Source organism: Neopelma chrysocephalum, unplaced genomic scaffold (assembly GCF_003984885.1).
Source record: "Neopelma chrysocephalum unplaced genomic scaffold, ASM398488v2 Primary Assembly neopelma1_74, whole genome shotgun sequence".
In the NCBI taxonomy this organism is placed as follows: domain Eukaryota; kingdom Metazoa; phylum Chordata; class Aves; order Passeriformes; family Pipridae; genus Neopelma; species Neopelma chrysocephalum.
The window spans coordinates 5,389,468-5,405,176 of record NW_020897735.1 but is presented as its reverse complement, the minus strand read 5'-3'; the positions used below and the strand labels follow the sequence as shown (position 1 = coordinate 5,405,176).

General features: G+C 62.1%; 1 protein-coding gene across 1 annotated transcript in view; it reads right to left on the bottom strand.

The window, feature by feature from the left end:
- Positions 1–653: 653 nt before the first annotated feature.
- The window catches only part of HMCN2 (hemicentin 2), a 33,537-nt gene continuing 18,481 nt past the window's right edge, over positions 654–15,709 (bottom strand). The window contains exons 36-78 of the mRNA XM_027687673.1: positions 15,367–15,509; positions 15,041–15,191; positions 14,599–14,817; positions 14,259–14,372; positions 14,005–14,192; positions 13,735–13,831; positions 13,305–13,466; positions 12,798–12,911; positions 12,549–12,680; positions 11,945–12,088; positions 11,685–11,844; positions 11,237–11,361; positions 10,970–11,153; positions 10,688–10,785; positions 10,101–10,373; positions 9,812–10,002; positions 9,656–9,737; positions 9,268–9,404; positions 9,004–9,145; positions 8,680–8,827; positions 8,289–8,416; positions 8,005–8,161; positions 7,775–7,896; positions 7,372–7,536; positions 7,161–7,268; positions 6,947–7,081; positions 6,557–6,691; positions 6,240–6,430; positions 5,704–5,917; positions 5,405–5,539; positions 5,143–5,333; positions 4,984–5,065; positions 4,568–4,837; positions 3,653–3,802; positions 3,311–3,448; positions 3,027–3,148; positions 2,693–2,930; positions 2,509–2,571; positions 2,286–2,414; positions 1,846–2,166; positions 1,514–1,630; positions 1,130–1,256; positions 654–1,009 (exon numbers count right to left, since the gene is read on the bottom strand). Of these exons, the coding sequence (XP_027543474.1) occupies positions 667–1,009; positions 1,130–1,256; positions 1,514–1,630; positions 1,846–2,166; positions 2,286–2,414; positions 2,509–2,571; positions 2,693–2,930; positions 3,027–3,148; positions 3,311–3,448; positions 3,653–3,802; positions 4,568–4,837; positions 4,984–5,065; positions 5,143–5,333; positions 5,405–5,539; positions 5,704–5,917; positions 6,240–6,430; positions 6,557–6,691; positions 6,947–7,081; positions 7,161–7,268; positions 7,372–7,536; positions 7,775–7,896; positions 8,005–8,161; positions 8,289–8,416; positions 8,680–8,827; positions 9,004–9,145; positions 9,268–9,404; positions 9,656–9,737; positions 9,812–10,002; positions 10,101–10,373; positions 10,688–10,785; positions 10,970–11,153; positions 11,237–11,361; positions 11,685–11,844; positions 11,945–12,088; positions 12,549–12,680; positions 12,798–12,911; positions 13,305–13,466; positions 13,735–13,831; positions 14,005–14,192; positions 14,259–14,372; positions 14,599–14,817; positions 15,041–15,191; positions 15,367–15,509 (6,785 nt within the window). The 3' untranslated portion in view covers positions 654–666. The remainder of the gene's footprint in view (positions 1,010–1,129; positions 1,257–1,513; positions 1,631–1,845; positions 2,167–2,285; positions 2,415–2,508; positions 2,572–2,692; positions 2,931–3,026; positions 3,149–3,310; positions 3,449–3,652; positions 3,803–4,567; positions 4,838–4,983; positions 5,066–5,142; positions 5,334–5,404; positions 5,540–5,703; positions 5,918–6,239; positions 6,431–6,556; positions 6,692–6,946; positions 7,082–7,160; positions 7,269–7,371; positions 7,537–7,774; positions 7,897–8,004; positions 8,162–8,288; positions 8,417–8,679; positions 8,828–9,003; positions 9,146–9,267; positions 9,405–9,655; positions 9,738–9,811; positions 10,003–10,100; positions 10,374–10,687; positions 10,786–10,969; positions 11,154–11,236; positions 11,362–11,684; positions 11,845–11,944; positions 12,089–12,548; positions 12,681–12,797; positions 12,912–13,304; positions 13,467–13,734; positions 13,832–14,004; positions 14,193–14,258; positions 14,373–14,598; positions 14,818–15,040; positions 15,192–15,366; positions 15,510–15,709) is intronic.

The window sequence follows — 15,709 nt, the reverse complement described above, 5'->3', positions numbered from 1 at the left end:
CACATCCTGCTCCTGCTGACCAAGGGACCAGATGCTGGGGCAGGATTGGACCTTCAGAGGCTGGACAATGTCTGGATGTGGCAATCTCCCTTCTATGGTCCAAGGCCAGGCAGGGAGGTGTCCAAAGCCCCAGGAATTCTGGGCGGCTGCTGTGGCAGCCCCATCCCACATGCTGAAAGAAGCTGCTTTCTTCGGGCACAGGTTGATATTTAGCCACAAAACACCTTTATAAATCAGTAAGTGTGCACAGAAACCAAGTGGATTTAAAAAAACTCCAAAACCAACTATTTCAATTTAATACATGGTTAATGCCAGGGTGCCCCATGCCCTCCCCAGGCCGGGGGATCCCTCCCCGCACCCCTGGCTGGTTCATCCTCCCACCCCCACACCTGAGAGCTGATCACAGCCAAGGCCACCCAGAGCTGTGTTTGCTCTGGGATTTGGGACCTGATTGCAAGAGGCTGGTGGGATATCTTGTCCCTCCAGGGACCCTGCTGAGTCAGGGATCATCAGTGGGTGGAGGGAACACAATTAAGGGGTGAGGGGGTGTCTGGGAGAGAGGAGAGAGGTGCAAGCTCAGCGCTCCCTGAGCCACGTGCCCCACCCGTGCAGTGGGGAGGGACAGGAGGAGAAATGACCTGCGTCCCCTCCTGTCCCTTGGCTGTGTCAGTAGGGGTAGGGAGAGACGGAGATGAGGAGGAGGAAGATGCTGGGTGCCCTCTGCCCGCCCGGGGCCAGCGCCTGCACCTTGAGGCGGTGGGTGCCGGGGTCCCGCAGCGGGCGCAGGGTGGAGATGACGCCGCGGCCCCGCTCGGTGCGGAGGGTGAAGGGGCTGCCGGGGTCCTGCTCCAGCAGCGTGAAAACGGGACGGTGGCGGAGGGCGGAGCCTGGGGTGAGGTGCACCACATCCCGGTGGGCAGCGATGCCCAGGGGCAGGGTGAGCAGCTCGTACCGCAGCGTGGGGGCACCGGACGGGCCGCAGGACGGGGCACAGCGGCCCACGCACAGCCTGCAGGGGAGAGGGGGGAATGCGGGATGTGGGGGGTGTCAGAGAGCAGGCAGGACACCTGGCTCCACAGTGACACGAGGAGCATGGAATGGACACCCCGAGCCCCACAGCACGACTCACCCCGGGCTGGAGCCTCTCCAGTACCCGGCTGGGCACGGCACATCAACACACTGGGCACCTCCACGGGTGTTGAAGCACATCTGGCTCGAGCCACACTGGATTGTGCCGTCTGCACACTCGTCCGTGTCTGCAGGGAGAGAGGGAACAAGTCTGAGGGTACTGGGTGCCCACAGCTGAGGTGGAGGTTCAAACCCTGACTCCCACACCTTCCCACCCCTTCCCCGGGCTCTCAGACACTGGGGCAGCAGGACAAAAACTTAGGCTCTGCGGGGTGCTGAGCCTGGAAATAACCCTCCCATAGAAGGAGAAAGACTTGCAGCCCCAGAAAGATGACACCCAGGGCACTGTGGGGACTGGACATCCCCCTGGTACCCCCACACTGACCATGGCAGGTCTTCCCATTGGACAACAGCTGGTAGCCAGGGGGGCACAGGCAGTGGTAGCTGCCCAGGCTGTTCCTGCACTCGTGCTGGCACTGGTTCGACTGGCACTCATCGAGGTCTGTGAGGTGAGAGAGGTGAAGGAGAAGCATCAGCCCCCTCTGCTGCCCACTGCCCTGGGGCAGTCTGACTCTCCCCTCCCTTTCCCGGCACAGCCAAGACCACAGGGTGCAAACAAAGTGTGGGGGACAGGGCAGCAGTGGGCACAGGAGTTACTTTTTGGGGACAAAGTGGCCTGTGAACAATCTGCAGCACCCTTCCCTGACACACACTCACCAGTGCAGGTGCCATTCCTCTTGACATAGCCTGTGGGGCAAGGGGGGCCCCGGGCACCCGTCCCTGCATCCTTGGCCACGCGGCGCAGGGCGAGCTGGGTGTAGAAGGACCGTCCCCATGGGTGGCTGCTCGGCCCCAGCCAGCGCAGGGGGGTGTCCCGGGACGTGCTGCCCACTCTGTCCCCTCCATCCATTCCTGCTGTGCCACACTGTCCACCCGGCAGCAGGGTCCTGCCAGGGGGGCACAGGCACTCGTAGGAGCCCCGAAGGTTCCGACACTCAAAGGCACACGGTGGGGGAAACTGCAGGCACTCATTGATGTCTGGAAGGAGAAAGAGATGAGGAGCTGCAGCTGGATGGGGAAACTGAGGCTATAGCAGGGCAGGGGGGCGACCATGGCCCTGTGGCCAAGTACATGTCCCCTGAGAGCCCAGCTCGTACCCAGGCATGGCCAGCCAATGCCCAGTGTGCGGTAGCCGGGAGGGCAGGGGCAGCGGTAGCTCCCTGCAGTGTTCTGGCAGAGCTGGTTGTAGCGGCAGGCGTGGGACCCCTCGGTGCATTCATCAACATCTGGGCAGCAGAGAGAGGACAGGGTTGGGGGGATGGGAAAGTGGCACCACGTGCCCTTCGCCACCCTCATGCCCCCCTCGGGAAGGGTCCGTACCAACACAGTACAGCTGCCCAGGGTCCAGGATGAATCCCAGTGGGCATTGGTCTCCATCAGCCCCTGGGATTGAGCAAAGAGAATGAGAAGGGACATGTCACTGCAGGGACATGGTGTTTGCACCCTCGCAGACGCCCAGGGATCCCAGTGTCTCCATCCCCATCCTTGGGACTCCCCTCATTACCTGCATCAAGCGAGGCACGGAGCTGGAAGTGGAGCTGCTCTGTGGCCGGGTCATAGGAGGCAGTGATGGCTCTGGCCCGGAGGTGCTGCACCCGGGGGGGCTGTGGGCCCACAGCAGGGTCGTACATGATGGTGTGATTGCAGCGGGCACGGAGGATGTGCCCATCCCGCACGAAGCTCTGCACTGAGTCCCCAGAAAGCTGCCCTGTGCCCGTCTGCACGTAGCGCTCGCTGAAGTCCTGGGGAGAGGCAGGGAGAGGGGTCAGGCCATGGACCGTCCCCATGCTCCCAGCACAGCAGTCGTGGCCCACAGGGAGAACGGGCAGCGCCGGCACCTGCAGCAGCACCGCGGCCTCGCCGATGGTGTCTGGCACGGAGCCGCTGATCACACTGTCCAGCCGCAGAGCACCAGTGGCATCCACGCCCCGGGCGAGGTGGGTGACCCGCAGGAGCTCCCCTGCCAGGGGGGAGCGGTGAGCAGCAGCCCATGGCACCCCCAAACACAGCTCCACCTCTGGCTGAGAAGCTCAGCCTGGAGACGGTACTTGGGGAGATGGAGTCTGAGTTCCCCCAGCAGCTGACCAGGCTCCCCCTGCCTGGGGCTGCTGGAATCCCTAACCTGTGGCAAACTCCAGCTGTGACTCATGCTGGAAGGTTCCCTGGGTGAGCAGGAACCCACTTCGGGTCGCCCCGTCAGTGTGTGCCAAGGACCAGTAAATGGGGGCAATGATGGTGACCAGCACCCGCATCAGTGGTCCTGGAGAAGGGAGAGAAAACATGTCACCAGGGAGCCAGCACCCTCCTAAGGGGGCACCCAGCCTGCCCCACTCCTCCATGCCCACATGGCACAGATTTAGGTGGTGCTTTTGGGGGAAGAAGGAAATAAAAATCCTTCCCCCACTTTTGACACCTGACACAGGTCAAAACCCTCCCAAGGGTGAGGGCAGAGGTGACCACTCACCTACAGTGGGTGGAATGCTCCTGATGCTGCTCCGGATGGTGGTGATGCCAGACTGTGGGTCATCCAGCATACTGGCATCGAGGGGGGAGACACCAAGCTTGTGGGCATTGATGACACCAACCAGACGGCCCCATACTTGGTGCAGCTCCCCTGGGGCAAAAGAGATGGGGTCAGGCAGCAGCACTGGGGCTGTGCTCCCATGGGAGAGCAGGGTGCTTCCCTGACTCTCCTCTCACTAATTTCCTTGTCAAGAAAATCTTGTTTTCTGGAGGTGAAAGCTGGAGCAAGGCAGGCAGTGTCCCTGCATGACTGCAACAACAGTCCCCAGAGACCCCCTGGCTCCGGGCAGCAGTGCCACATTGACAAGGGATGCTGTGAGTGTGCCTGTGTCTTATCACACCAACATGCACTGACATCCCCAAACTCTGCTCTGTATCAACATCATGGTCCTGGCAGTGGCCCCAAGCTTTTATTTGCTTCTCCAGCGTGCCTGGCAGCAAAATGCCAGCAGCCACACAGGGGCACACAGGGCAGCTGGAGTTTCCTCTATCCATCCAGGCTTTCTGCTCCTGAGGGGCAGCAGGAGAGGATGTGCCTGTGCATTTAGAGAGCCCCTGGGAGATGGGAATTTAATCATGGGCAGAAAATGCAGGAAAGCTGAGGAGAGGCGAGTGTGGGTTGGCACACAGTTGCTGCTTGGGTGAGGGTCTGTTTGGGCTCAGACCTTCAGCTGAGCAGTGGAAGAGAGGAGAGGGCAAACCAGAACATGAATCACAGGGTTTAGAGCAAGCCAGAAAAGTCAATATCTCTCCAAAGCACCATGCTGGAGGTCTTACCCCAGGGTGTAACAGTGCTGTGGGCAGCCCCAGCCCCCCGAGCCAGCCAGAAGCCCCTGAGCCCAGGGCAGACACTCACCTCGGACATCCAGGGAGCCGTGGGCGATGGCAGAACCCAGGGCATTGCGAGCGAGGCAGGAGTATCTGCCGGTGTCACGGTGGGCAACAGCAGGCAGGAGCAGGGTGGCATTGGGCAGGACACGGGCATGGGGACCCTCGGGAAGCGGCTCCCCATCCCGCTGCCACTCCACGGAGGGTGTGGGCTCCCCTGACACGATGCAGTGCAGCAGCACCCGCTGCCCAGCATGTGCTGTCACCACTGCTGGTGTCACCGCCACCACGGGGGCACCTGGGCAGGGAAAGGGATGCAGGCAGTGCCGCAGCATTCCAGCAGTTCTGGGACCGCTCCCCAGGGGTCAGGGATGGTTGGGGGGGTGAGGGGTGGCATGGTTTGCAGTCCCTTAAAAAGAGGGTGCAGAGATGGGTAGCACTCACTCTGCAGGACCAGGGTGACGACCTTTGCTGCTGTGCCCGCACCATTCTCCGCCACACACCGGTAGTGCCCTGCATCAGTGCTCTAGCAGGACCAACAGCGTTAGCACAGTGCCATGAAAGCTCCCCAGAATGCACCAGCACCCTGAAGGCCCCACTCACCCCCACGGCCTGGATGGCCAGGGAGCCGTTCTGCAGCTGGCGCAGGCGCCCACTGGCCACCACTGGAACCCCGTCCTTGCTCCAGCGGACGAGGGGCTCAGGGTGACCCTGAGCATCGCAGTCGAGGAGGGCATCACCTCCTGGGTGCTCCACCTGGTACGTGCTGGGGTCCCCCTGTATGATGGGTGCCTCTGGGAAAGGGAGAGAGGGGTGGCAGAGGAGGGGGCTGGCTGGGCACCCCAGTTTCCCTGCCAGCACCTACCTCTGACGGAGACAAAGGCGGTGGCCCTGATGGCACCGGCGCTGTTCTCGGCGTGGCACACGTAGGTCCCGCTGTCAGCACGGGTGGCTGCCTCCCGCCGCAGGGTGCTCCTGCCACTCTGCCCCGACACACCATCTGCGGGGTGCAACCCCCCAAAAAATTGTAGTTGGGGACCAGCTGGTTACAACCCCGCACAGCCAGACACGCTGGCACCCCAGGGACCCTGAAAGGTGGAACAAGGACTAGGATGGCACCAGGATCACGTCCTCCCCCAAGCGCAGCGCCCTGTGCCCAGGTACCAGTGATGAGCTGCCCGTTGGCCGTCCAGGAGAGGTGGGGCTGGGGGCTGCCCACGGCGGCACACACCAGGTCCAGCCTCTCGCCCCAGTTCAGGGTGATGTCTGTGGGCAGGAGGGTGAAGGTGGGCAGGGTGTGGATGAAGAGGGAGAGCTGTCGGACTGCCCTCCCAGCCGAGTTCACTGCAATGCAGGAGTAGCTCCCAGCATCCCCTTCCTGCATGGAGAAAGAGGAGGATGAGAGGGGTCAGCTTGAGTCTGGGGTCCAGCTGCAGCCCTGGCTCACTGTGTTACAGCTCTGCTGGTTGTTGTGTACCTAAAAAGCCATGGCTTGGCCACAGCCACCTTTTCCAGCCCACATTAGCAAACCCACACTACCCTGACCCTCCAGCCTCTGTGTCAAGAACTGCACAGGGCTCTCTCTACCAAATATATTTTGGTAGACGTATCCCAGGCTTGCTTTTCAGCAGCAAAAGACACTTGTTCCTCAGCTCTCTGACTCAACAGCTGGCTCAGTGGCAGAAGGGGACGGTGCTCACCCGGACATCCCGGAGCAGCAGCTCCCCGGAGGGCAGGACAGTGGCCTTCCCCCCGCCACCCCGCACCAGGGCTCCCTCCCGGCTCCAGGACACATGAGGCTCGGGGACACCACGGGCAGCACAGGGCAGCAGCACCTCCAGCCCCTCCAGGACAACCAGCTCCAGCGGGCCGGCCGCGATGACGGGGGGCACTGGATGGGGCAGGAGGGAAGAAGGGACTTGCTCACACCTCAACAGCCACGTTTTGGTGTGAGGTGCTGGGGGCAGGGGCTGAGCAGAGGGGGGGACAAGCACTGGGGCCCCGATCGCTGCTGTACCTTGCACGATCAGCCTGGTCCTCCCCGCAGTGGTGCCCGAGGGGTTGCGAGCCACGCACAGGTAGGTGCCCGCATCCTCTGGGGCTGCTCGGAGGAGACGCAGCCGCCCATTGGGGAGCACCTTCAGGCCAGGCCCTGTGGGGAAGGGCAGGAATGAAGGGCAGGATGGGAACTGCTTCCCCCACTGAAGTGCAACTTCCCAGAGAGTCTCCATGGAACAGCTCCAGCAGCCAACACACCCACCTTAGGCAGCAGCTGGGAGCCAGGAGAACCTATGCACAGTGACAACCCCCCCACCCTGCTAGAATGTCTACAACCCCCCAGCACCCAAATCTTCCCCCAGGAAAAGGCTGTGTGGGCTCTGCTATCCTCCAGCAGGCTCCTGCTCACCTCCGGCGATGCCAACACCATCCTTCTGCCAGGTGACCTCTGGCCGGGGGATGCCTGTAGCCTCACAGGACAGCACCACGCTGGTGTTGACCATCACCATCACCATGCCAGGTAAGGGCTTCAAAGTAGGGGGCTCTGCAAGTAGCAGGGAAATGCTGCCCACCTGGGCAGAGTGCAGGACCCCCAGAAGTGGGACCCCGGGAGCCGTGCGTACCATGCACCGTGAGCCAGAGGTGCTTTCGGGCTGTGCCGGCAGCGCTCCGAGCCGTGCAGGTGTAGCGGCCGGTGTGTGCAGGCAGCGCCCGCCTGATCTCCAGGGCTCCTGGAAGACAGGGGGCAGAGGGGAGGCAGCGGGAGGGCTGGCAGGGACCCGCTGTCCCACTGGGGCTGTGCTGCCCCATGCCTGTGCTGCCCTATGCCCGTACCTCTGGGTAGGACGCGGTAGCCCCCTCCTCTGCTGCCCAGCTGAGCCCCGTCCTTGCTCCATGACACCGTGGGCGGGGGCACACCAAAGGAGTAGCAGGTGAGGACCACAGGGGACAGCCGGGTGACAACCACATCTGTGAGGTCATCGGCGATGGTGGGGGGCACTGGAGAGGGGAAGGAGGGAGGGAGGGAGGTGAGCAGGGATGCACGGCAAATGCTGAAGGGGGTTCTGTTCCTGTGCATGTGGACACAGCTATTTCTTCTCTTGCCTGCCCTCATGCCCAGCCCTCGAGAGGGAATCCAACCCCAGGGGGAGCTGCAGCACACCCACATCACACCCGAGGTGGTGACAAATCCTGGGAAAGCCCCTCTCAGCAAGACCCCCAGCCCCCAGAATCTCACCATGGACAGACACCAGGAAGACCTTGCGTGCCTGTCCGGCAGCGTTGGTGGCGATGCACTCGAACCTCCCCTCATCCTGGGGACCAGGGCTGGTGATGAGCAGAGATCCTGAAGACTGCAAACTGTGCAGGCAGAGCACACAGAGTCACCCCTGTCCCATGGGGAGCAGTGAGAGGGGGTAAACCCCACCTTACAGAGGAACCCTTCAGTGGGCGAGGTGCCCAGTGTACCTGTAGGTGCCAGGTGGGCGGTGTGGGTTCAGGGGGCGACTGTCCTTCTCCCATCTGATGTGTGGCTTGGGGGACCCCCAGGTGTCACAGCCCAGCGTGGCTGGCTGCTGAGCCAGCAGGGTGAGGTTGGAGGGCCCGGGGGTGATGGCAGGAGGGACTGTAGGAGGGCATGGTGGTGATGAGCAGAGGACAGCAGCACATCATTGCACTGATGAGAGCAGCCCAGCAGTGGTGGGTTGCAAGGGTGTGAGCCTAGGAGGGATCCATCTGGCTCTCCTGCTTACCCAGGACGTGGAGGTTCAGGCCTCGGCGGTCAGAGCCAGCAGGGCTGGATGCCATGCAGAGGTAATGGCCTGAATCCTGGACCTGGATGGGGTTGATTTGCAGGGAACCTCCTGGCAGGAGCTGCAGCCTGGGGAGGGAGAGCAAGGGAGCCCTGTGGAGTCTCTGCATGGCTGGGCTGCACCACACAGTGACCAGCTGATGGGAAGGTGACAAGTGCCACTGCAGTCATATGCAGCTCATGCCCAGTGAGCTGGTGTGGGGACAGAGCACAGCTCTTCACAGCATAGCAGTGCTGCCTCTGCTCCAGGCACACCAAATCACATATTGATGTGGAGGGTGGCACTATTTGAGTGCCAGCTCTTGGTGTCACCAACCTGCAGAGCCTCATACCTGTCGCTTCCAGGAAGGGGCAGGAGCTGGCCGTCCTTCCGCCACGTCACCCGGGGCACGGGCCACCCCTCTGCCTGGCACAGCAGCACAGCCGAGCTGTTCAGCAGTGCTCTCACCTCCTCAGGGCCTGGCTGGATCTCGGGGGCCACTGTGGCAGCACCGCAGAAAGTGGGGGACAGGGCTCAGGGATGGAGGATGCCAGCCCAGAGCAGCACTGGAGGCTGGGCATAGTCCAGCCCCATCATCCAACAGTGATACACCCCATAAACAGGGAAGGAGCTGGCACTCAAGGCCAGCCAAGGCCAGTGGAAGGGCAGCACTCACCATGGACCTGCACCCGGAGGCGCAGGCTGGTGTCCCCCAGGGCGTTGGTAGCCCTGCAGCTGTACTCCCCACCGTCCACTGCCCGCACATCCCGGATCTGCAGGAAGCGTCCCTCGGCCAGGACCTGCCTGTGGGAATCCTCCTAAACCCCCAGGAGCTCCTATCAGCAGCTCTCCCAGCACCAGCCCCTGCCAGCCCCTCGGAGCTGGTGCAGATTCACCCCAGTCCCTGCCCGTGCACCATCCCTGGTCCTGTCGCAGGTACCTGCACTGGGGAGCCCTCCCGGTGCCACTCGATGTGGGGGGGTGGCTCAGCATCCTCTGGGCACTCCAGGATGAGCTGCCCCCCCGCTGCAGCCGTGATGACGGGGATCTCCCCAACACTCTCAGTGCTGGGTGGTGCTGTGGGACACACGTCAGGGAGTCAGAAGATGTGCAATGTGTGTTGGGCACCTCCATACTTGTCCCTGTAAGTCATGCACAGGCCCCCACTCTACAGGACCATCACCCTGTGCTCCAGATCCTTCTTTGGAAGTTTTTTACAGCCCCCATCAATCCCAAAGAGGAATGCAGGAATGTTCCAGCTCTCTGGTCCCCCAGAGCTTGGACCATCCTGCAGCACCCTCCTCACTGCACTGCTGGGGCCACGCTACCTTGGATGGTGAGGTGGAAGCTCCTGCTGTCCTCCCCAGCAGGGCTAGTGGCCAGGCAGGTGTACAAGCCAGAGTCAGCCACCTACACAGCCAGGAGAGGGAAAAACTGAGGCACAAAAGAAAACGCAGATGGGGAGAAGGAAGAGGAGCTCCTACCTCAGCACTCTCCACACGGAGGGTGCTCTCATTCCCTGACATGAGCCAGGGCCCTGCCAGCAGCCGTCCGTCCTTCTCCCAGGTGACAGTGGGCATGGGGACACCTGTCACCACACACGTCAGCTCCAGTGGGGTGCCCACAGTGATGGACATCTCAGTGGGGTGGGATGCAGCCTCGACACGGGGTGGCTCTGCAAGGCATGTGGCAAGGCAGGAGGACTCATCCCCTCATTGCTCCCAAAAAATTGGCTAAGCTGCCCTTGCCAAGTCCCAGGGGGATGATACACACCCATCACCAGGAGGCGAAAGGCTTTGCTGGCCTCCCCCACCTCGTTCACCACCAGGCAGGAGTACACCCCTGTGTCAGATGGCCCCACAGCTGCCAGGCTCAGCCGTGGGCCACCAGGCACCTGGTCTCTGTGCCGCCCCAGGGGCTCTCCATCCTTCAGCCAGGTCACCACCAGTGCTGGGGACCCGGTGGCTTCGCAGGAGAAAGTGACATCAGAGCCCTCGGCCACCATCTGCTCCTCTCTGCTCTCAGGGCTCTCCAGGACAGGGGGCACTGGGGAGGGAAGGATTTCCTTTAGGGGGGGCTGTGGGAGTAAAGTTGGATCCCCAGGCACTGGGGATGGGTTTGGCAGTTCCCTGGTGTCCTGTGAGCACCCAAAGGTTGCTCGGCCTCCCTGCAGGGTGTTCTGGGACTGCTTTCAGGCTGGTCCTGCCTTGCTCCATCCCCTCCAAGCCCAGGCCAGCAGCTAAGGGATGGCTCAGGACCCTGTTTGGGAACGGACTACAATGCACAACATGTGCTCTGCCAGCAAAACCAGTGCCTGGGTGCCCCCCATTCTGCTCTCCCCAAGCCCATCTGTCCCATACCCTGTATCTCCAGGACGAAGCTGCGCTCAGCCACCCCTGCCCGGCTGGAGACGACGCAGGTGTAGAGCCCGGCGTCAGAGACCTGTGCCTGGAAGATCCTAGACCATGGAGTGGGGCACAGGGATGGGGAGGAGACATCAGCTCTGGGTGACCCCCTGCTCCCCAAGGTCTCCACGTTGACACTCAGCCACCTCGGGGTGCAGCCGTGGCCATCCCCGCACACAAACCTGGGTACCAGCCCCAGAGCCTGCGGCTGAGCATCACTCCAGGGTCACTTCTCACCTGAGGACGTGCCCGGCCGAGAGCAGGGTGACACGAGGGGACAGACGGAGGGGCAGCCCGTCCTTCAGCCAGCTGACGTGCAGCGGAGGGGACCCCCGTGCCCGGCACTCCAGTGCCACCACCGCGGACAGGGCTCTCCGGACCACCTCCGGGTCATCGGCACCTCTCTCGATGGTGGGAGGGACTGGGCGGGGGGACAGAGGGGATGATGGGGCTGTCGGGGGCGGGTTGCCCCGGCACTGCCCCGCAGGTCCCGGCCCTGCTCACCCAGCACGTTCAGCGTGTGCAGCCGCGTGTCCTCGCCCGCGCTGTTTCGGGCCAGGCAGGTGTACGCCCCCGAGTCGGCAGCTTGGAGCCCCTCAAGGAGCAGGGAGCTGCCATCCGGGGACATCCTGTGTGGGAAGGACAGGGCAGTGACCTGTGCGCCCATCCCTAACGTGCCCGCGGGGCAGAGGTGCTCTGTGCTTGGTTGCAGCCCAGGCATCAACTGGGACCACGCCAGGGTGACAGCGACCATCCTGGACACCCACGATGGTGACTGTCTCAGCGGCTCTCAGCAAAGAGCTGGCATGAGCGTGTCCCAGATCAAGGAATGGGAAGAAGCAGCAGAGCTCAGCCCGCTTTGCATGGCAATTTTGCACATAGGGAAACTGAGGCACAGACAGGGCTGTGCCGTGGTCAGCTCCTGGGGTGGTCCCCCCCCCCCCAGACTCACCGGGATTGCGAGGGGGGCTGCAGCTCCAGGGGTTGCCCATCCTTCAGCCAGGAGATCTGGGGGGTTGGCTGCCCCTGGGCCTGGCACTCCAGCCTGACCCCACTGCCCTCCAGCACGCTGTGCTCACTGGGGACCCCTGCGCTGATGATCTGGGGGGCCACTGCACCGAGAAGAGAGGGATGCTGAGGGAGAGGAGGGGGAGGAAGGCTCCCCTCCAAAGGAGAGCCCACAGACACCCAACTGCCTCGGGGAAGTCCTACCTCGCACCAGCACCACAAAGTCCTTGCGTGTCTCAGCCCCTGGACCCTGGGCCAGGCAGGTGTATCGGCCCTGGTGGAAGGGCTGGAGGGGGCTGAGCTGGAGCTGGGCCCCCCCAGACACCAAGCCCTGCTCTGGGCTGCTCTCTGCAAGGAGACAGGTGAAGAGGGCTGAGCACTGCTCCTCCACTGAGCCATCCCCAGGCTCATTGTTGTGCTACCCCCTTCCCACCCCCGGGATCCAGGTCTGGGAATATCATTAAAGCACAGCAGAGACTTTGCAGTGTGCACTGCTGGAGCTTTACAGGAGAAAAGAGCCACTGGTTTCGGGGCAAAGCCCTATCCCAGCAGACACCCCAAGGGCTGGTACCCAGAGAGCTCACGCCCACATCCCCCTCCATCAAGTTTCATACCCACCCCCCATTGCTTCAAGCCTCAGGAATGAATCTGTGCTCAGATTAAAAGTGCTCAGGGAAAACACCAACTCTTTCATACTCTGCCCCCTCCCTATGAGCTCCTGAGGGTCTCTTGCAGCAGGGTTGGAAGTGGGGAAACTGAAGGCAGGACTGTTTAAGGGGAACAGGCTGGGTGTCCCCTGCACACATACCCAGGGGGCTCCCATCTTTCAGCCAGGTGACAGTGGGCACAGCCACCCCGGTGACTTGGCAGGTCAGGACGAGGGGGGTCCCCATGTCAGCTTCGAGTGTCTCCTGCTGCAGGTCCTGGATGCCTGGGGACTCTGAGACGGAGGAGCAGGGATGGGGGTGTGAGCAGGGGCACACAGGCCAGGGTTCACTCCTGGTTCCTCGGTGTGTGCTCCGAGAGGCAGAGCTTCCAGCTGAGCCCTCACACTCACCATGGACATTGAGGACGAAGCGCTTCTCATCCTGGCCAGCCACGTTCAGTGCCACACACGTGTACGTGCCTGAGCTGGAAAGCTGCAGGGGATGGATCTGCAGCACCCGTGAGTCTGGAAGAAGTCGAAAGCAGGGAGTCAGGTCAGGCTGGAGCAGGACCAGGTCTGGGCCACCCCACAAGCAAACTGACTGGGCCTCCAGCAGCTGGCCACGCTCCATGTAAGAGGAGTCTGGCCATCAAAGTCTCTGCACAGTGAGGCCTCAGACCTCAAAGAAAGAAGGAAAGGGAGCTGAGCTCCTGGGGGGTGGCAACACAGAGTTTTCAGGATGCATCCTTTGGAGCCCAGAGGAGATAATCTGGCAGCACGTGGTTACCGTGTGGTACGGCCAAAATCTGAGCTCAAGTCCCACAGGCAGCACCCAGAAAGGGGGGTAAGGGAAGTTAGAGCCCAAGGCTGTGCCAAGCCCCAGGGCACAGGCTATCAACCTTGCTCATCCCACCGTACCTGGGGTGACAGTCACCCCCTCACTGAGCCACAGGACGTGTCCATCCTTGTACCAGGCGATCTTTGCGGCCGGGTGGGATCGGACATCGCACACCAGTGAGACGCTGCCATTGACGATGCCATCGACGCTTTCGGGGTTTGTGTCCACAATCCAGGGAGCTTCTGCTCCAGTGCATCCCAAAAGACAGTGCCATAGGGGAACCATCACCACGGAGGCTGAGTTCTCCCCAGGAGGAAACATGCACAGAGCATCTCTCGCCTGCTCGGAGCATGTGGCACCTCGACCTCCGTGCACAGGGTGAGCGTGACAAGCACAAGGGGACAGAGGCAGCCATGCAGTTCCAGAGCCATGGGAGTTTCCAGCTGGTGGAGGAGGAGGAGGAGCCAGAGGGGGGTAAATCAGTGACCCAGAGAAGGGGAGATGCCTTACCCTGCACAGTGAGGGCAAAGTGCTTCTCAGCTGACCCGGCTGGGTTCTCAGCCACACATGTGTATCTGCCAGTGTCACCCGCCTCCACTGCAGCCACCTGCAAAGGAGGAGCCCCCACACTGAGGGCTGCCCTGGGCCAGGGAGCTGTTGGGGCTCCCATGGGGACCAAGCTCCTGGTGAGACCAAGGCAGCCTCCTCTGGGAGGAAAAAGTGCCCCATCCCCTCATGTGTCCCTCCCTGGCACAGCCACCTGCCCAAGGGGACACCGACCTGAAGGACCGTGCCACCCTCCAGGATCTGGTGCCGTGGGCCAGTCGCAATGGGGACATCATTCCAGAGCCAGGACACTGCAGGCTCCGGGTGCCCGGTAGCTTCACACTCGAAGCGGACGGTGCCATTGACGGTGGCTGCCACCTCCTCGGGCAGATCCTCTGTGCCACCCTGGATGGCCGGGGCAGCTGGAAGCAGGCGGTTATGGGGCTGCCGTGTGCCTCCATGAGATATCCCCCCGGCCCTGTACTCACTCAGCACCTCCAGCTCGTAGTGCAGGCGGTCCCGTCCTGCGGCGTTGGCTGCCTCGCAGGTGTACGTGCCCGCATCCTCCTCCCGCACTGCCAGCAGCTGCAGCACCCGGCCCCCTGCAGCACAGGGACAGGGGCACGTCCGTGGGCTGTCCCCTCCAACTGCTCCATGCACAGACCCCTAATGCAGCCTCAGCGACCCCACAGGTCCCACAGGTGCTGTGCATGCTGGCGGGAGCAAGGGGACAAGATCCAACCTCCGCCGTGCTATGGATGCTCTCAACCCACACAGCTGCTGCAGGACTGCCCCCCAAACCCCACAGTGGGGGTCTGTGCCCATTACCTAACAGCATCAGCACCCCCGGGCCGGGGGAGAGGGGCTCCCCATCCTTGTACCAGGTGAGCTGGGGGGGTGGGATGGCGCTGGTGTCGCAGTAGAGTGCGGTGGGCTGGTCAAGGACAGCCTGCCGGTGCTCTGTCACCTCACCATCCTCGTCTTCCTCCCTGTAGAAGATCTCAAGAGCTTCTTTGGGGCTTGTTTGCTGCTGGAAGAGCGGAGGCACTGCAGGGACAGGTTGTGGTCAGCTGTGGGAAGAGGGACTCAACCCCCAGGTGCAACCAGAGCACCTCCCCGGGCCTGGCTAGGACCAAGGAGATGTTTTCCATCAGGCATAAACTTTTTTCCTGCTCATCCTGCTCTGCTTCCACATGGAACCTCACCAAGGACCCCTTCTCTTGCTGGGACACCCACTGCTCTGGGTGCAGGCTCTCCACCCAGGGCTCACCTTGGACATGCACGATGAAGTCCCTGTCATCTTCGCCCACAGCGTTGGTGGCCACACAGGTGTAATGCCCCGAATCTGAGGCACTGGCTGGTTTGATCTGAAGGACCTGCCCCTCACTGAGGATCTGGAGGTGTCCAGTGCTTTCCAGGAGCTGCATAGAGACCCCAGACCCAGGGCAGGGGAGAAACAGAAGGGCAGGAAGAGAATTAGACCCCCAGGAACAGAACAGAGCCCAGATAGCCATATAAAGGGTATCTTCCCACTCCATCCACCTGGGATAGTCCCCAAATCCAGCAGCTTCTCCCTGGTCACAGTTGGGACCTCACCTGCTTGTTCTTGTACCACTGGATGGTTGGCTCAGGCACAGCCCAGGTCTCACACTCCAGCATCACTGTGCTGTTGACCTTGGTTTTCACCTCTTTCACAGCAAATTCCCCTGAAGGGTCATCTCTGGCAATCCAAGGAGGAACTAGTGGGGAAATACAACAGAACTGGGATGAGAGAAGAGCCCCTAGCACCCTTGCTCTGCCCTAATCAGTGACACGCAGCACCTCAGGGCAGTGTTGACACCCAAAGATGGAGCCTTGGTAAGTGATGTCCCTCAGGTGTCTGTACTGGGACCAGGGAAAGGAAGGGAAAGGAAGGGAAAGGAAGGGAAAGGAAGGGAAA